This window comes from Sceloporus undulatus, chromosome 3 (assembly GCF_019175285.1).
Source record: "Sceloporus undulatus isolate JIND9_A2432 ecotype Alabama chromosome 3, SceUnd_v1.1, whole genome shotgun sequence".
NCBI classification, from domain to species: domain Eukaryota; kingdom Metazoa; phylum Chordata; class Lepidosauria; order Squamata; family Phrynosomatidae; genus Sceloporus; species Sceloporus undulatus.
The window spans coordinates 102,139,608-102,159,688 of NC_056524.1; the positions used below are offsets into that span (position 1 = coordinate 102,139,608).

At 39.9% G+C, this 20,081-nt stretch overlaps 1 protein-coding gene across 2 annotated transcripts; it reads left to right on the forward strand.

Moving 5' to 3' along the window:
• Positions 1 to 1,087: 1,087 nt before the first annotated feature.
• IL1R2 (interleukin 1 receptor type 2) lies at positions 1,088 to 19,347 on the forward strand. 2 transcript variants are annotated; one of them, XM_042456419.1, is made up of 8 exons: positions 1,088 to 1,640; positions 1,756 to 2,014; positions 4,104 to 4,275; positions 6,242 to 6,416; positions 12,078 to 12,143; positions 15,676 to 15,811; positions 16,680 to 16,825; positions 18,586 to 19,347. In XM_042456419.1, the coding sequence occupies exons 1-8, from the start codon at positions 1,628 to 1,630 to the stop codon at positions 18,717 to 18,719; spliced, it is 1,101 nt and encodes a 366-aa protein (XP_042312353.1). In that variant the 5' UTR covers positions 1,088 to 1,627; the 3' UTR covers positions 18,720 to 19,347. The 2 variants fall into 2 exon arrangements, with proteins under 2 accessions (XP_042312353.1, XP_042312352.1); XM_042456418.1 differs by having other exon boundaries at positions 1,088 to 2,014.
• Positions 19,348 to 20,081: the final 734 nt, after the last annotated feature.

The following is a 20,081-nucleotide window of genomic DNA, read 5'->3' on the forward strand; positions in this document are numbered from 1 at the left end:
ACCTGATGCCTCACCCATTAACCTGTTCTACCTGCTTTCTTGAAATGTTTATGGGCTCTTCCTGATCACATTGTCCTAAAACTCCAAGTTGCAAGCTGGGTTTAGAAAAATGTAAAAGCATACATTCTGGACGATCTCCTTTCCTTCTGTCCAGATTTTCCATTTTCACTTGAAATCAGTTAATTTGGTCATCTCATTTGACTATCCCAATGCTAGAATTGACCATCCCAATGAAGTTTCATTCTACTATATTTCCACTTTTTAACACAATGCAAATTGTGTATTGCAAATGTTTTCCTTGTTGAGTTGACACAGGGGCTGTACAAAAAGCCACTAAGGGGCAGCATGCAGTCGTCCCTTCTTCAGCCGGATTGGGGCTGCAGCCCTGATCCAGCCTCTGGAGGGTGCAAAAAGCAGCTCCTCTTTGCATCCCCCAAAGGGCGCCATAGCCACGGTGGTGCGGGTATATGGCACCCCTTTGGTGCTGCTGCATCATCTGGATGCAGCACCAGAGGGGCATCATGGAGCCCTGGTGGCATTGTCCAGGGTGTGCGTCATCTGGAAGCATCACCCTGACTCCGTCTTCAGGCCAGCACAAAGTGCCAGTCTGTACAGGGCCTTGGTCTTAGAAATCATTGTATTCGCATTTGAGTTCTAGTCAATGTAGACATTTCAGACAGCCTTATTTACAATATGCCCCATCCTAAGAGCTCAGGAAGATGGTGGATAACCAGAATTTAAACATTCCAATTAAAGCAAATCCAAGTCTCTCTCCCCCCTCTCCATGCAATCAATTTGGACCAAAAATATTTTATAACTCTTCTAGAAGATGCTCAGCCCCGGGCTTTGGAAAACCTCCAAGTGGCAGTACAGTTGTTATATGGCCACTCAAAGTGTCTCATTCCTTGCTCTAGCAATTGTAACCTGGCAAATAGATGCCATACACTGTTGTGCTCTTTGAAGGATCAGTGGGATATAAATTTAACAATAGTTCCTTCCCATCAGAAGCCAAATCACAGTGTTTTGTACCAGCTGAAACTTCCAAATCAGCATGCAGTATGATTTTAATTCTATGCTACTGCAGATCTAGACTGTGTCACAACTAGAAACAAATACAGATGGCTTAAAAATGAGTAGAAAACCTGTTCACAATCAGCAAGAATAGGGCCTCACAAACCTAGGGAGATTATCAAACTGGGGAAAGTGACGGGAGGCAGCCATAGCAGTTAAAATTGGAATAATAGTGCTATAACAATGTAGTGTGATATTCTACCCAGTCTTGTGAAAAGTCATGTACCTTTGCAGCCCCATCGTCACCCCTGTCTTGGAGTGCTTTTGACTCTGGCCTACTAAGATGAGTGGTGTTTACCTGGAGAGAAAAAACAGAGGCTGGACTATAGCACAGCTAGATAGATTATCACACCGGTGAAAGTGACAGGAGCATACATTTTCCAAAAAGGGAGTCTTCATTATTTCTTTAGAACATGATCCCCTTATTTTCATTTGCAGATTTCCATGGCTCATCCCTCATTGTTCTCTTTCCTGTTTGCTATGGAACGTGGTGCCCAGGCTCCTATATATTTTCAGTGCTAATACACTGGATACATCTGCCTTTCGAATCCAGCCTATGAAAAGTTCAGGTGAAAACTATAATAGTCAAGACCAAATCCCAGGTCAGAATGTTCCACTGTTGTTGCTGCCACTCCTCTCCTCTCTTTTCTTTCACACCAAGGTTTATGTTTGTTTGTTTTGTAGATAACTGCCAAGATCATACCATACATTTTATATGGACCTTTGCAATGACAGGCGAACCTGTGGTCCTGAATTGCCCTCCTTTCAGATACAAACACATGGATGCTTCTGGTCTGCTCTTTAACCTCACCTGGTACAAAAATGGCTCAACAGAAATGATTTCTTCGGAAAGCAGAGGAAACAGAATATGGTCACATGGTGATGCTCTCTGGTTTTTACCAGCTTCTCTGGAGGACTCTGGGGAGTATATCTGCACCCAAAGGTAGGCATCAAAGCCATGAGAATATCAAAACACAGGTTAACTATGCATTGTGTGACTGATCATCTGCAACAGTCACTGAGGACTTACTAGTGACAGATTTTACATGGCAGATCTGACATGCTATATTGTGTGTTGATTTGTTTTTTTCTTTGGAATATTTTGAAGATTCTTGACTTCATAGTGCAAGTAATAATTCTATTGATGCATATCATGGCTGTTCCACATCCACAGTGTGTTCTTAGTTGCTGGGGACAATTCTTCACTTTCTGGCCCACCTTCTGTTGATGTGCTTCACTGTATGCAGTGAGGCTGGTCCTCAGACATCAGAGCCAGGGTTTGCAAGGGTTTGGACTCCTCAGTTCCCTCTGGGTTTAGGAACAGTCTTAGCAGAAGCCAGAGAAGAATTAGATTTTCTTAGCAATGAACGTTTTGTATGAGCTGTCCTTGTTGTAAGTATGCAGTGGTGGCTTGGGTGTTTTTGTAGGTAAGATTAACTAGCTTTGCAAAAGAACTTCTGCTGGAGATAAAAAAACAGCTGGAAATATTTTAGATATACAAACAGACAAATAAACAGATCAGTACACCTCCTTGCATTTTTGGACTGTTCTGGGTGATGTTACTATAGACAAGGAATGCAGAACTAGCAGTCACAGGAAAAGATATTGCAAAGGCTGTGGCACAGATGAATATGGATGTGCTCAACCTCCTGCGGAGTTAGAAAGTACGTAATGTCAAGGAAATATTACCTCACTGATCTCAACAAAACATGTGTAATGGAACGTATGCAAGACTTCCATTTAAATTCAGAGGAAGAGTAAGTGTAGGAAACTTTTGGTGACCAATTCAGCTATTTAGGCCAAACAAACATTGCTTCCATCCTTTGCTTTCCATGGACATTATTTTCTAATGGAAAGCTGAGTCTATGCCAGTCATTCCAGAGTAGTAATAAGCAGGAAAAAAAATATTCCCTTGAGCCTAAACTTCAGTATACAGAGGAAAATAGAGGAGCCACAGAATTAAGCTGGAATTATACCAATTGCCTACTCTGAAAACCACAGTTCTATCAGAGTCTATAAGGATATATATATATATATATATATATATATATATATATATATATATATTAGAGGGGAGTTGTCCTTGCCATCCTTTGAAGCTGAGAGAATGTGGTATGCCCAAGATCACCCAATGGGTTTCCATGGCCTAGTTCAGATTTGACCTCTGGTCTCCAGAATCCTAGTCCTATGCTTAAACCACTACACTATGCTGGCTCTCGTGTGTGTGTGTGTGCGCGCGCGCGCACGTGCACGCACATACACACATATACACATGCATATACTTCAACATCTATATCTATCTACATCAGTACATTTATCAGAACTTGGCTCCTAACTTGGCATATAAACCAATCTAAACATGCCCTGATAGCCATAGGTATGCACTTCTGAAATCTATATTGCTTTTATGATGCACAATGTTTCTTTGTTGTTTCAGATGCATATTTTAAATGGCTGGCTTTCTCAAAATAAAAACAACTTATTAAATCCAGGTTCATATTTTCTAGGGTGGAGGACGAGGAACAGGAGGTGAGTGGGTTGGTGAAAATCAGGTGTCAGGCCTGGATGAGCAAAAGCTTTTTCAGCAAAAGAAAAGTTGCCATTGGATGTGACATATTGGCCACCTGGGCAAGGATAGACAACTGGCAGGGCTGGAGGAGCCACATTAGCCCCCTACAGGGCATGTAAGGGCTGCACCCCCATTCCATTCTCCCACTCTTTATACTAAACATTGCTTTAAAAAAAAAAGACTTTGGAAGCACTTTTGTCATGATTCCTCCAGCTATTTTAGGCCCAGGAAAGGCCTTTGTTTTAAATTAAGAAGCAAACTGGAAGTAGACTGCTGATTTACTCCCTGATTTAAAAAGCACCTTTTCTGGGTCTAAAACAACTGGGGTCACATTTTGCCAACCCACAGCTAGAATATCTAGCATTCATATTTAATTTGGTTTAAAATATTAAACATGAATAGAGAGCAGTGATTTTTGTGTTTGCTGTACTTATCTCCTCTTATATTTTTCTGCTTCCCGCAGGAATTCAACTTATTGTTCTGATGTGTCGCTTCATCTAATAATTGTCAATAAAAGTGCTGCACAAGATATTTCCTACCCACAGAAGGCCTTTGAGTCAAGTTCTGGACATCTTGTTTGTCCTGATCTGGAAGATTTTATACAGGATACAGAGTATGAACTGAGATGGTACAAGGTACAACACTGACTACTTTCTCTGTGGTTATTAGAGGATTTGAACATGGATCACCAGTACTGAAACATACAGGATTAGAGCCATCTCAAGGCATTTTGTTCGCCATGGCTTTCTTGGGTGCTCTTGCCCCACTCATATTGACTTCGTATGTAGTAAAGCCAGTCAATCTATTTTCATATGAAGCAAATTCCATAAATTCCCCTAGCTGTCCCTGGCAGCAAACATGCAATAATAATAATAATAATAATAATAATAATAATAATAATAATAATAACATTAATGCAATAGTAACAAACATGCACTGATAACAATTTCCAGCCGTTTTACGACATCTGAAGCAGCCACATCACTCTGTCTAACATAGAGCACAATGTTGCACAATGGTTGGAATTAAAGGCAGATTAATATAGTAATTGCTTGTATGGTGGACGCCACACATAGTAAAATTCAGATTGCTTTGAAGCATGTCACAGAGCTTGGAAAAATTGCTTTTCTAGGCTGCAATTCCTAGAATCTCCGTAGCCAGCATGGCCCAAAGAGTAACATTTTTGAGCTCTAGACATAGAAAAGTCCATTGGTTTAAATGAATGTTTTAGCTTAGGTGTGCCTAATACTATAATGGATCCAGTTGCCTACTTGGTACAACAGTCAGTCTTTGTATCAACTAAACATTATGAGACAACATCACAGTTTCAAAAGAACTCTCTTTTTGTTTTCTGACACCCTCTGAAACCACAAGGAGTTTGAACCTAGAGTTTCGAGAAGTTAGTTTAGAGTTCTTCTGCTCTGAATATTTATTTTATCTGTTTATATGCTGCCTTCTCCTCAAATTGGACCAAAGGTGGGTCACAGGACCCAAGGTTTTGTGGAAGTGACGCTACTATTGAGGGGAAAAATGGACATGAAACATACCATTTAAAGTAAAACTTATAGCTATAGAAATGCCTTCTGCCCTGCTGTTGAAGGCAACAACTCCCTGTCCTCTTGGCCTTCCAGTCACATTACTCAAGGCTTAGCCATGTGTACATTAATGTCTGGGATTGGCAATGGTTCCCCAACCAGGAGGCACATTTGTGTCCCTATCAGCAGTAACTATAGATTGTGTGAGGATGTGAGAAAGGGCCTTCTCTGTTGTGCATGCCCGGCAGTTATGCCACTATGGAAATGGAGGGTGTGTGGACCACACCAGGTGACACCTAAAGGGTGTGTGTGACACCATTGTTCTTCAAACACCTACCTTTTGGCAGAAACAGGCTGTGGCATCTGCCTGCTTCCCTTTAAAATGCTTTAAGAGATGGTGGGAGTGGGGTGAAGCTCAGTGGGAGGAGAAAGGACAGACTCCAAAAAATTTTAAAATTAAAATTTCAATTATTAAAAAAATATTTTTAAATTTCTCTTTAGAAACATCACATTTTAACCAACTCATTACTATATATATGTAAATACATTTAGGTTGTGTGTATGATATCGTAATTTAAAGGTATAATTTTAATTTTGCTAGATGTTTTATATCACCACTATTAGCATTACATTCAGTGGTGTATGGGAATTACGATTTACGAGTAACATTATTGCTAAAAACATTACTAAGGATTCTGTAAGTGTGAAATGGGAAGAGGTCAATGGGGGGGGGGGTTACATCATGAGTTACTGCACCAGGTGACACCAACCCTAGTGACACTTTCCTTTCAAATATAGCCTATAGCACCCGGTGGGCTCCCATCCAAGTACTAACCAGGGCTGACCCTGCTTAGTATACCAGTATTAAAATAAGACTCAACTGCTAGCTCACTCAGCTTTTGTACATGGGATGAAGAAGAGGCACCATCTTGTCCTTCACTTCAGGGAGCAAACTATAATGAGCTGTCCCTATGTATCAAGAAATTATTTCCAGAAGAGCAAAAAATGAAGACATGTTGGTTGTATTTTAGCATTATCATTTTATTCTTTTTTATTATTGTTTTAGGACTCTACACTTCTGAATATAGACAATAAAAAGTTTAAAACTACAAAGGGCACCAATTACCTCACAATTCTTTCAGTGTCAATGGATGATTCAGGCTTCTATACTTGTCAAATGACCTTTGAGCATGAAACTGTGAAATACAACATCACCAGGACCATTCAGCTACAGATACTTGGTAATGAATTTATTACTGCTTGTACTACTGGAGGGCTGTGCACACTCTACTCTTTTCTTTTTAAACAAATATCCGAATTGTGTATGAAAGCAATTTGTGCTTTCTACCAAGACAAAATGACATCTTCCAGTATGCATGGGAGATATGGGAGACATTTATTCATTGACAGTGCAGAGGTCCTGAGTTCAAACCCTTGCTATTGTTTTCTAAGACAGAAAATGACACATCTTAAAAACCTTGGACAGTTGCTGTCAGTCAGTATGGACCAAGGATGGAGAATATGTAGTCTTCCAAAGGTTTTCAGATGCACCTCCCATGATCCCACTCCAGTGACCATGCTGGCTAGTGCTAATAAGAGCTGTTAGTGAACCACATCCGAAGGACCAAATATTGCCCATTGGTGAGGTAGTAGATTTGGCCTTGATATAAAGCAACTTGCAATAACATCCTCTGTATAGAGGGATGTACAAGACTGGTGTTTGGAAAGATCACTTTTTTGATCTACAACTCCCAGAATCTCCCAGCCAGATCTTTATGTCACAATATACTACACTTGATCTTAGCCAAAAGGCCAAGAAGCAATATGTCACAATATAGAAATGCTAGCTAAAGGGTTCTGGAAATGAAAATTCAAAAAAATAATATTTTCAGTCTTTGCACAGGACCCGCATATTGGCTATTGAGATCTTGCCTGCCCTTGATCTCTCATTTCTGTAGCCATAATAAACTGAATTTTGACTTAATTTAGAAACACAACCTTGAGATCTATGGTTTGCTGAACTGTGTGCCAAATATTCAACCTTGCACTTTTGCAAAGGAATTGCAAATGCATGGGCTATATGTACCCTTGACTATAAATAGAGTTCCTGGAACATGCTGTTCTGTCACTGAACTGTGAAAGAAAGAAAAAAGAAAAGAAAAAGAATCTGCCTACTCTTTCTTAGCATTACAGCTGTTAACTTTCAATGCTATGAACTTACTCAACACAACATTCCAGCTCTGTGTTTCCGATAACATGTGTTTTGAAATTGTACTACAGAGGACAAAAACCATTGGCTAATGGGTCAAGGGCAGTGTTGGGAACAGCCAGCCCTTGTGAGAAGGAGATGAAACAGTTCTGCTGTAAAAAGATGCATCTGTTTATAAAACTGAATAATTTTTCCCACAAGAAAATCCCAGAATGTGGCTTCAAACTGAATGGGAAACTTAATATTATAAGTGAGCAAAGGGGACAAAAGATGCATGTATTGCTTTTCCCTATTAAGAATTTTGGATTTTGTTGATTTTCCTGCCAGTATGCATGCTGACCAGCAGATGGCATTGATGTGTTTTATCTCTTCAAGTTTAGTGAGTAAACAGCACCCGTTTGCAAGAAAACAAACTCATTTTTAATTTCCCTTTAAACATGTTGGGAACCCCTGAAGATTATAGATGATCACATATATACATATACTTAGCAGAGTTTGGAGAATCGTCTTTTTTGGACTGGAGCTTCCAGAATCCCATGACTACTATAAAAGAATAACTTTTGCAAACTTTGATCCTGATTTGGGTGTTTGTGAGATGAAGGGCTCTTTTAAAAGCTGACTCTCCCTCCCTGCAACTTGCAAGATGAAAGGATGGTCCAGAGTTCCTTTTATGTCCTCCCAACTCCCAGCGAATGAAACCCAGATATGGCTTTCCACTTCACTAATGTAGGAAAAGATAATCATGACCACATCAGCTAGAATTGGAAGATGTATGTATTAGCTACATCTCCCTAGTTACGTCTCCTGTCATAACTCCTTCCCTCCAATCCACCTTGTAAGCAGCGCAGCTTTCAGTTACTTAAATCATATTCTCCATTAATCCACCTACATATTATAACCACAATTCTTAACCCTGCCTAGTCTACAACAATGTGTGTCTGTGTATTCTGACATATACACCAACAATACTTCATTTTAAATGGTTCTTTTAAAGATCTTAACATAAAATGCATTTCAGTTCTTTTAACTATATTTTCCATTAATCCATGTTGCAGCCAAAATTCTCAGTCCCTTTTATCCTACCATCCTTAACTTTTTTTTCCACTGTATACATAACCCATGGTTTCCCCCCTGCTATGCAAATTTAAACACATCCCTTTGCCTTTGCTTGTATATTATTTACCTAAATTGGTAGTATCTGAAGCAGAAACATAATCCTAAACAAAACAAACATTTTCCCCACAGACGTTTTCCCCAACAATGACAAATTTCATTTCTCCCTCTTAGCATATTTTTTTCAGTTTCACTTCACATCTTAACATACACTTGTTAGTCTTTAAAGTGCCACATGATTCTTTGCTGATTTACGTTACAACTGGGAAACTGGGACTGTAATATCTCCAACTAAATTTCTTCAATATAAATGATATATTCATAAAATCTTATTTTTGAAGCTGTATCAAGGTGATGATTTTGCTGTGAAAGAAACAGATTTACTAGTTATCTTATGCTTTAGGTTTCCATTAGTAAAGGTACTGAACCATATAGTTGACACTATTATCTAAAGCTGTGGTTCCCTAACTTTGGTCCCCCAGGTGTTTTGGGCTTTAGTTCCCATAATTCCTGACTGTTGGCCAAGCTGGCAGAGGTTTCTAGGAGCTGAAGTCCAAAACACCTGGATGATCAAAGTTTGGAAGCTACTGATCTAAAGATTCAACATCACAGCACTTTATTTCCTATCCTGTGGTCACACCAGGGACGTAGCCAGGATTTTAGGAAGGGGGGGGGGGTCCAGACTAAGTGCCACCATTATAATGGGGCTTGGGTGTGGTAGGGCAGCAGCACACATCATTCATTTTTCTAATGGAAGGGGGGTTCAGCTATGTCCCTGAACAATGTAATGCTTATGTCAGAGTTAGTATTATACAGCGCGCCCGCGCATACACGGGCGCGCCATACGCAGCCTTGAGTATATGCGCTCAAGCCGCAGGGCATGCACGGGGCAGAAGGGGCGGCGCGTCCCATTCAATTGAATGGGCGTGCACGCCTGTTGCGCCTCGCGCGCTCCCGTGCCGCCGCGCATGAGCCCCATTGTTTCCAATGGGGCTTGAGCATAGGTGGAATTCGCCTTACGCAGCGGGATCTGGAATGGATCCCCCACGTAAGGCAAGGACGGACTGTATATTAAAACGTAAAACTAACTTAGCCTCTCATTGACCAGTTGACAAACCAGTATATTTTATTACACTATAGATTTACACTTTTATTGTAATTGTGAGTACAGTAATAAAAGTCTTCAAAAGAGTAAAATATAATTCTTCCACTACAAATGATTTTATTTCTATATGCCAATTTGACAACTTTCACTTCTTTTCCTATAATGAAGTTGTGATACATTTAATGTGCTTACCTCTTTTGGTTTGCTGTCAGAACTTATTTTCTTTCTGATCACAAACACATCCATCTTGAACACTCAATATAAAAACTGTTAAACTATTTTAATATCACATCGCTCAGAAAAACATACGATGTGGTTATGCAACAAACATGGCAGGTCAGCAATAATGCACTGGATATCATTAAAACATAAACAAGACAGTCCAACAGGCCAAGGGATGAAGAGGGGAAAGATGTATGTCCTCCAGTGGAATTCCTGGCTGCAGTGTGTGTTTGTACCATACAGTTCCCAGAATTCCCTAGCACTGAGCCAGCCAGGGCAGTCTCAAAGTAGATTATTGCTGCAGGTTGGCTTAATAAAGTTACTGCAAATGTATGGGTTTTGGTATTTGTCATGTAAGACCCACAAGGTAAAATTTGTTGTAGTGGTTTGGGTGTTGGACTATGACTCTGAAGTCTGGAGACCAGGGTTTGATTTCCACCTCAGCCATGAAACCCAGTGTGTGACCTTGGGGAGTAAGTCACACTCTCTCAGCTTCAGAGGAAGGCAATGGCACAGCTCTTCTGAACAAATCTTGCCAAGAAAACCCCAGGATAGGTTCATTTTAGGGTTGCCATAAGTTGGAAAGGGCTTGAAGGCACACAACAACAACAACCACCCAGATCACAATGCACTGTAATGGAACTATATTCTGTTTTAACTTTAGCAGTGGCAACACTGTGAGCTACTACATTGTAGAAATAATGCAGTTTGACACCACTTTTAACTTCCAGGGCTACTAAAAAAAACAACCCCAAACCCCTGGGATTTGTAGTTTTGTGAGGCACCAGTACTCTTTTAGAAAGGAAAAAAATGCTTGTAAAAAATACAAATCCCAGGATTCCACAGAATTGAGCAACAACACTTAAAGTGGTATCAAAGGGTATTATATCAACAGTGTAGATTCCCCCATGCTATAGAATTGTGGGCTTTGCAGTTTGGTGAGGGGCATTTGGAAAGCTCAGCCAGAGATAGAGAGATGGGGGAGGTCACTGAACTACAACACCCATAATCCCACAGCACGTTGCCATGGCAATCACTCTACAACAGCCTAGTATGATAAAGTACTCAAGTTGCAGAGTTGGAGTGGAAGCCAGACTCCTATGGAAATGAAAGGGAAAGAGCTTGCTTTGTCTTTCCCCCTTTCCCTCTCCGAGCTCCGTGGTTTTAATGGAGAGGAGGAGGGGGGGGAGGAAGGAGCTTGAATGCCCCCAGGCCTGAGGGGGGACCAGACCCCCAACCCCCCTCTAGCTACGTCCTGGGCCACACCCAACCATTGGTTACATGTATATTTCACCTTTCCTCTGATTTGCTCAAGGTAGCTTACATGAAACTTTCATCCACTCCATGTTATCCTCACAACAGCCCTGTGAAGTAGATCAAAAAGGGAGAGAATGCCTGTCCCAAGGTTACCCAATGAACTCCATGGCTCAGTGGGAATTTGAAGCTAGATCTTCTAGCACTAGTCCAGTATTTTAACTATTACACTATACTAGTACCATGAAAGAGAACTTGAAAGACACTTCATTGCATGTTTTAAATACTCAGGATCAGACTTCAGATTTTATATGACCCCAACCCAGGGTTGCACAGTTTATTCTGAACTTTGAGTTTAGAACAGTCCTCTTTCCTCTCATGCTACACGACAAACCAGGGATTCCACTTTAACAGAGAAAAGACCAGAAGGTGTTGTTTTTTTATTGTTTCAGTTTGCTGTTTTGTTGGTCAGTGGGCTGCGTCACCTACCTGATTTGTTCTTCCTACAAAACACACATGAACAAAAGAAAGAAGCCCAAAACAAACCCTGCAATCTTTCTCTAGGGAAAAAAGACCCCTAAAATTGTCTGCTATACTGTATTCCAGTGAACCAACCCTGGGGTGAAGCTCCAATGGTTTGTTTAGGTGTTTTTGCTGAAAACAGCAGTGATTTAATGGTGCTTACTAGTACTCTACTTGTTCATGACATGCCAGTTTTCCTTTTTCATGTCATATGGATGAGCCAGTAGCTTTATTTAGTAGAATCACAAAGGTTTGTACTCAAAACTCAGTGCTGGCAGAGCAATATATTTTGACAGGGAATGATTCGATGTAACTTTATGGCACAACTCTTGATTTTTTACCATGTTGTGTCTTCTTGATAACGTACAGTAATTGTTCTTTTTGCAGTGAACAATGAGAAATGTGTATTGCGGTGAGTTTTTAACCTGTTGATTCACAGATCTAATGCATTTCTTCTCCACTGTGAATTCTTGCTAGGTCAGAAAAAGAAAAGCATACCCATGATTGTCTATCCAACTCAAAAGGTTACACTTGCAGTTCTTGGTAAGACCACAAACTTATTCAAGAGATTTCTAAATGCAAAGTGATGTTACTGGTTAATTACTTAATGTAAAGTAATTCTTTTTGGTGGAAGTATAGCATTAGAATTATAATGGGTCACACTGTCCAGTAAAATTCACTTCAAGTGTCTTAAGTTGTCGAACTATAACTCTCACCCTTGGCTGCTGGCCATGCTGGCACAATGACCTTGAATTGCACATGATCTGTTGTGAAGATTGTTGCCATCTTCTCCTCCTGCTCTCATACCCTCCAACATATTACAGATGAAAACCAAGGCATGCGTGGCCAAGCAGCATCAGAGTGTGGTCAAGGTGGCAAAAGGTATAAATGAGGAGGAACACATAAGCTAGGAGAGGCTATAGCAGTGTGCTTTTGCCTGAGTCTACAGGGAAGGACAAGATACTAGCCCTTCCTCTCTTCTGCCCATTGCCAAGTTAAGTGAGTGCAAGTCACTTTTACATTTTGAACTCAGTTTGCAGCAGTTGAAATAAGCTAAGGGCAAAGGGGGAAAGTGGAGCGAAAGAGAAACTGTAACATTTTAAAAGTAGCTGAAAAAGCAGGACAGTTGTAAAGTATGTACTGAGAGTAATACAGACTCAGGCAAATGAAGCAAATAGCAAGTGAACCAAGTCTATATAAAACCCATATCAAGTCTTGTGAGAGGAGGGCTGTCATAAAAGTTCCACGCTCCCATGAGATCTCTGATCCTGTGGAAGCCTGGAGTTTTTGTGAAATAACCTCCACTTCTGAGACAGGGACATAGCCAAGCGGGGGGGTTCTTGGGGTCCGGACCCCCTCCTTCCATTACAAAAATGAATGGTGTGTGCTGCTGCGCTGCCGCACTCAAGCCCCATTATAATGGTGGCACTTAGTCTGGACCCCCTCCCCCCTTCCCAAAATCCTAGCTATGTCCCTGTCTGAGATTTGAGGGAAGCTTTATATTGACCCACCTTATTAGTAATAGTCAGTTCTGAGCTGGCTTGGCAAACGACAGGGCCATCCTGTATTGCTGGTTGTAAAACTTGGTATAATTTGTGCCCCTCATATATACCATCAAGTATCTCTTTTCTTTCTTCTTTTGTCTGGATCAATATTAACATCTCTTCCTTTCTTGAGAAATAGATGTAGCTCATGGCAAAGGATAAGCACAATGCTAAACTGATCTCTACTATACTTTTTCCAGTTGCTGTTGCTGCTGTTGTTGTGTGCTTTCAAGTAATTTCTGTCTTATAGCAACCCTAATGTAAACCTATCACAGAGTTTTCTGAGGGCTGAGAGTACATGACTTGCCCAAGGTCACCCAGTGAGTTTTCATGACCAAACTGGGATTCAAACCCTGGTCTCCAAAACTGTAGTCCAACACTACACTACACTGACATTTTCTTAAGTGTCATTGAAAAAAAGGTCTTGAGGAAGTAAGACTGCTGACTATTTTGTATTAGAGTCAGGTGGGGTAATTGTCTGTAGATTGCTGGGGTTTTATTTGGCATACCTAAGCAATTTTTTCTTATCTTTGCCTTTTTGTCATTCTGATAACTCTAGTATTTGATGCCCTTTTTAAAGAGCTGTCTTCAACTAGTATTGCATCTGTAGAGGACTGATTACATAAGAGGCTCTGCTGATGTCATAGAACATTCTTATGCAGCAATGAAATATTCCCGGACACAAACCACCACACTTGACTCAGGCCAATCTGGATTATTGGAAGGCAGCCCTGACTCAAGAAGGATGTGGTTAAACCCAATATTGCTAGCCAAGATAAACAGAGAGGGAGATCAGTTCAACTATCTTGATTTGTTTGCCACAGTTCTACAAGGATTGTATAATCATTACAGACACAAATAATGCAAAGTTTTGTATCATCTTAAAAACTAATGGCATTTTTATTTTTGTTCATTTGTTTCTGCATATGCTGTTTTATGTTCTGTAGTCCATTTAATTGTGCACATGATCAAGCAGGCTTCAGTCCATTGAAAGCTTACACAAACTCTATAAGATGTCCCAAGATTTTGCCCTACCTCACCTCACAAAATCACAGCTAAAGGCGCTTACCAAATTTAGATGCTGATTTTTCCAGCTACTTGCCAACATTCTCTTACAGAAAAGGATGGATGGAGAAGTGTTTACTTCTGAGACTTTGGCCTGTTACAGACAGCCAAAATAAAGCTGCTTCGAGTCACAGTGGAGGTATGGTGTTTCAATGATGCATGCGTCCTAAGAGTCCAGAAGTCGCACCAAAGCCATGCTCCAGCCCTAAGGACTGGAGTGTGGCTTTGGTGTGGATTCTGGACTCTTAGGACGCATGCATCATTGAAACGCCATACTTCCACTGTGACTCGAAGCAGCTTTATTTTGGCTGTCTGTAACAGGCCTTAGAAATATTGTGGGTTTTGGGGGGCTCTACTAGTCTGTGACCCTGTTTATATGACTGAAGCATAATTCTCACTTTAATATAAACAGTGTATGGTATTTAATATAATTCCTTCAGAGAAATTATGGGATCTACTGACTTTTCTTTGCCTCACCATAACACACTATAAGTGGCTTTCTGATTTTCCTTCAAACCCCACTTCTCTGCTAGTGCTGCTTTTTTCTGTGAGGTCTATACATGCTGCCAAACCTTATTCGTACCCTTGGGGTGGGTATTTGAAAAAGATTTGAGCAACCAACTGGTCAGTTGGTTTTGAATAATACTTTAGTATAGTAAAAGCATAAGTTTTATCAAAACATACATACAGACTGCGAATAGAGGATACAATTTAAGATTGTAATAAAGCAAAGTGACATAATAGGTAGTCATATGAGGCTCCCTGAATCTTGCAACACAGTGTGGAGTAAATGGAGTGCAAAGGTGGCTTCCATGTCAATGGGGCAGGTAAACCACTTTGATTTTCCTAAATCGGATAGCTTCCTTACAGCTACTTAAATCCTGGAATGGATTGCCTGATCTTTGCCGTGGACCATTGTTTGTGTTTCTGTTCTCAGGTTGGGAGATGACTGCAGTCATAACAGGTTGCTGTAGGCTCAGTGGCAAGCAGCCTTTGACCCTTGCCCTTGATAATTATTGACACAACAACAACAGCAACAACATTTATTTATAATGCCCTTTCCACCAAAGGGTGGTACATCAGAACATATACAATAAAAAAGAATGATAAAATACCCCACTATAAAATGCTAAAATACTAAAATAATATACTAATATGCTAAAAACAAAACAAACAAAATTCTCACCAGTCGCTACCTATCTTGGCCACCTTAGGTGCACTCAGCAACCTAATCTGGTGAATCAAAGAGGAAGGTCTGCAGTCCTTTATGAAAGTGAATCAGATCTTCCTCCAGCCAGAGTTGCAAAGTAAGACTGTTCCACAAATGTAAACCCTCATAGTCTTGACAGAGCTGTATGCATGGCAGAACTGCCAATGAAGTATGCAGAATGAAGGAGTGGTGCTATTCATTGCTGCACAACATACAGCTCTGTTTCTCTTAACCTCTGATTTTCTTTTTAAAACAGATTCTCGACTGACCATCCCATGTAAAGTGTTTGTTGGAGCAAACAGCCATACTTATACTGATGTCTGGTGGCTAGCCAACAAAAGTTATATTGGTACAATGTATAAACAGGGGCGAGTTACAGAAGGCGAACCTCTGTAAGTACTGTTGAAAACGCATGCTATGTTTTCCTTCCCAGTTGGTAACTTCATAAAAGTCATCAGCTTCAACCTTACTTTCTGTCAGGTAGATGCAACGATTACCTCAGTGAAGTATGGAACAGATCCCATTTGGAAAGAATGTGGAGAAAGTGATACTTGCCACATCATAAAACAACATTTGAGACCTCTTTAAACATATATCCAGTAGTAAAAGTGTGACCCTTAGGCTGCATGCAGGCCTTGAGATCTCAAACTGCAGCCCTTGAAACCCTGCATAGCTCCAAGGCCCCTGATATATTTTTTGCCCCCAAATAGCTCAAAATAGATGAATCCATATCCACCCTGCAATATAGGCCCCATATAGAGAGGCCAAAATAAAGCTACTTTGGGTCACTTTGGAGGTATTCTGTGTAAATAATGCATGTGTCCTAAGAATCCAGAAGCCATGCCAAAGCCATGCTCTAGTCCTAAGGACTGGAGCATGGCTTTAGCGCAGCTTCCGGACTCTTACGATGCATGCATCATTTAAACAGCATACCTCCAAAGCAGCTTTATTTTGGCTTCTCTATATGGGGCCATAGAGTGATAATAACTACACCCCAAGGTTCTCTCTCTGAACTTCATTCCCTGCATGGAATTTTGAACATGGTTTTTCGTGACTAGGGATGATGCCAGATTTAATCGAATATATATGGAGAACTTGCTGTTCTCAATGCAATACAGATAGGTTTATTAGTGAAATAAGTATGCTCTCATGTACTGTACTGCAAAATTGCTGCAGCTAGGGATGTTTTCATCTCTATCTATCTATCTATCTATCTATCTAATATAATATAATCCTGTAAATTGCTCTTTCTCATTTTAGAAAATTTTTAGAAAATGACAACAATTACGTTGAGGTGCCACTGATTTTTGACTCTGTCAAGGAAATGGATTTCAATACAGATTTTACGTGTGTTGCTCAGAATAGACTTGGGCATCAAGTGCAGGCAACACAAGTCAAGCCGGAAGGTATCTGTCTTTGTACAACTACAATTGTTGCCACAATTGTAATTTGTGGCTGTGGGTTTAGCTCATCAGATTTATTACTGGAATCATTGCCCCACCATTTATTGCACATAATTACAGTTATATATCAATTGCATTTATGCAATGTTTAGTGGGGTTATTAAGCTTTCAAATTCTTGTGGTGGGTCTGCAGTTCTTACCTTTCAACTCATCTGTGATTGAACCCTTTCAGAGTATCATTTTGCCTGTATCTGGAAACAAGATGAAGGCTAGCCTCACTCCAAGTCTACCAGTATCTCCTGGGCTATGTCATGCACATAGATGTATTAATAGATTTCTCACCATTTGGTTATAGATTTCCATTTCACATTTCAACCCAGTCTTCCATAAAGAGAAGGGAAAGAAGAAGAAAAACAAAAGAAAGGCAAAAGATGCACATGTTTAGTTGACCAATATTGCCAAGGGCCAGTTAGGTGCATTACCTCTTAGTTTTGTCACTTGGGTTTCTCTTTGGTTGGGCTCCATATCACATTCAAAATATGTGAAAGCACTAATCATGTGGGTCACTCAGGTGATTTGGTTCTGGATCCTTTGGTTAGTTCCAAATAGAGGCACAGAATCAATAGGACTTGTCTGTATTGAATTCCCAAATTACATTAAAAATTGGGGAAAAAATGGAGGATTGACACAAGTTGAATTACCATGTTCCCAGTTATTTTTGTATGGGGCTAACAATGAGATTTAGGCCATAGCTTTCCAGGCCAACATGGCATCCAGCATATAATAACGGTTACAAATATATTGCCAAAGTAATTTAAATACCAAATAAATACTAGACTCTTCAGACGTAGTGCCTAAGAACACTTGCACACTATACAACAGTGCTATATTCCACTTTCATTGCCAGAGCTGCATCCTACAGCATCCTTGGATATGCAGTTTGTTTAATCAGCTTCTAGGGCTCTCTGGCTGAGAATTTTAAATTGCCATTCCTAAACTGCAAATCAAGGATTCTGTAGGACAACCATAGGGCAAAAACCATAGACTGGAATAATTGTGCTATAATTGTCTAGCATGAAAGGCCCTACCTCAGACTAGCATCCCCTACGGTGGTGTTGCAGAGTGCAAACAGTCCTTCATACCCAATGTGCACCTAAATTTTTGTGTGAAATTTGCCTAAAATTCATCAAAAGTCCCTGAAAGCAATGTTGAAAATACCCCCATTCCCACACAAGATTGAAAACTGGCTGAAAATGGAAAGTGGAGTTTGCTTCTGAATAAAAGAAAAAGATCTTAAACGGCAGGTTATGTATTTAATACAGTGTATAGTTAATATTTGCTGGCCGCTTTGTTGAGTGTGAGGCACAATTTATCAGTCTCCCTCCCAGTCTTGGGTGGGTCCTGATTGGGTCACATCTTAACATTATTGTTGACTGGTGAGTTTCTACCCTGTTTACTGAATAAGAGACTGCACTATTCTTTGCTGCACGTGGGATGCTGGAGAAGACTGCCTTTGCCCTGATCTAGTGGGGCTGCTCTTGCTTCATAATCTTCTGCATGTTAACAAAATTTCTTTTTGCAAGGATAGAATATTCTTCCTGGTTCTTGTTTATCTTTTGTGCAACTTTCCATTTCTGGGAACAGACTGCTCTGTTTGAGGAGGATGGGATAGTTAGACAAATAATACCCTTGCTCCCTGATTTAGACTGAGTGAAGTTCAACACCTAATTTTGTGACTGAGTTTTTCTTTTCTCTTTTTATAGACCGCCCTTTGTCTTGGTATGTGGCAGTCATCCCTGTAGCTTTAGCTGCTGCAGTTGTGGGAGGAGTGTGTATGTATAGATGCTGGAGGCAAAGATATGCCCGAGGATATACTCTAGCTCCTGCTCAGTCCTAAAGAACAACATTTTCTTTAATTTCCCAAAAACATATCAGAAGATCTGCTGGCTGAAACTAGAAATTCTGAAGAAATGGAGTAGTAACTTTGACAGAAAACCCAGACACTATTTCTTACAATGGTAAAAATACAATTGACTAAAAACATTGCAGTTTCTTGCCTTTAGTTGTACTTTCCCAAACCCTGCTAAATAAGATGGACTTCCTCATCTTATTTAATGGTTAAGCCTGGAAGAAGAACTTTTCATATAGAAACATCTTGCAGAGACTATGTTTAAAATTAGGAACATGGAATTAACACCACCATCAACAACAAATGTAGATCAGATTCAAAGTAGTGATGAAAAGAATATGAAATATTTGAAAATGGTCAAAACTCATATTTTTCAAGTGTTGAAAAACCCCGATGAGAAGAATCCTGGAAGGACAATAATTTTCACAGTTTGGGACTTATTATGCACAAAATTTGCATGTGGTTGTTTTGCTCAGGAAACAACATTGTATGATACTTCTAGCTAAACTACCCAAATTGATTTATCTGTTCTTCCACTGACTCTCCTGATGGTCCTTTGGAACTAATTTGATCTGTACTGACCCTTGGTTATAGAATTGGGAACTACGTATATTGTGTTGGGAATATTGTACTGTTATTTGATGGTTATGTGTAATTTTAGCAGGAGATGGGAGGGTAAGGGGATTAGGGTAATTTTACTATTGTCTGTATATTCATTTGATTGGATGGCTGTTACCCGCCCAGATCCCATAAGGGAGGGGCAGGATATTATTATTATTATTATTATTATTATTATTATTATTTCTACATTTCCTGCGCAGGGATTTATTCTGTGTAAAATTTGCACATAGTTCATTTCTATAGAAAACACTGTTTTATGCTCAGAAAACAGCATTTCTGATTATTTTTTAGCACTTTTGTGCCTAGGAAATGCTGTTTTCTTTGCAAAACAACCATGTGTAAATTTTGTGCAGCGGAAGTCTCAAATTACGAATAGCCTGGAAACACTGATTTTCAGAGAGTTTCTCAGAACAGGAAGAAAATCACTGAAATTACTCATTGCTATAGTTGCAAAGAAACCTAGTGAAGAATTACACCCCAACTTCAAAAGGAGGTTAGGCTAGTAGAAAGAGCTACTGTACTCTTTTCTTTTCTATGTTCCATTGCTCCTGCATCACAAATTACCTTTGAATTTTCTCTCAGTACCAAAATCAGTTTGTTATAAGGCAATGGGTGCTAATAGACTCTAGAAATAAATTTCTCAGATATTTGAATCCTGACAAATGCATACAATGTCATGTTCTATATTGTCTTAGAGAGATTTGTTAGCACTTTAACTATATATTCAAT

Coding starts and splice junctions, on each gene's coding strand:
- IL1R2 (XM_042456418.1), top strand. CDS start 1,680: ATGTTCCACTGTTGTTGCTGCCACTCCTCTCCTCTCTTTTCTTTCACA. Junction 6,417..12,077: donor CATTCAGCTACAGATACTTG/GTAATGAATTTA, acceptor AATTCTTGCTAG/GTCAGAAAAAGAAAAGCATA. Junction 15,812..16,679: donor GTTACAGAAGGCGAACCTCT/GTAAGTACTGTT, acceptor TTCTCATTTTAG/AAAATTTTTAGAAAATGACA.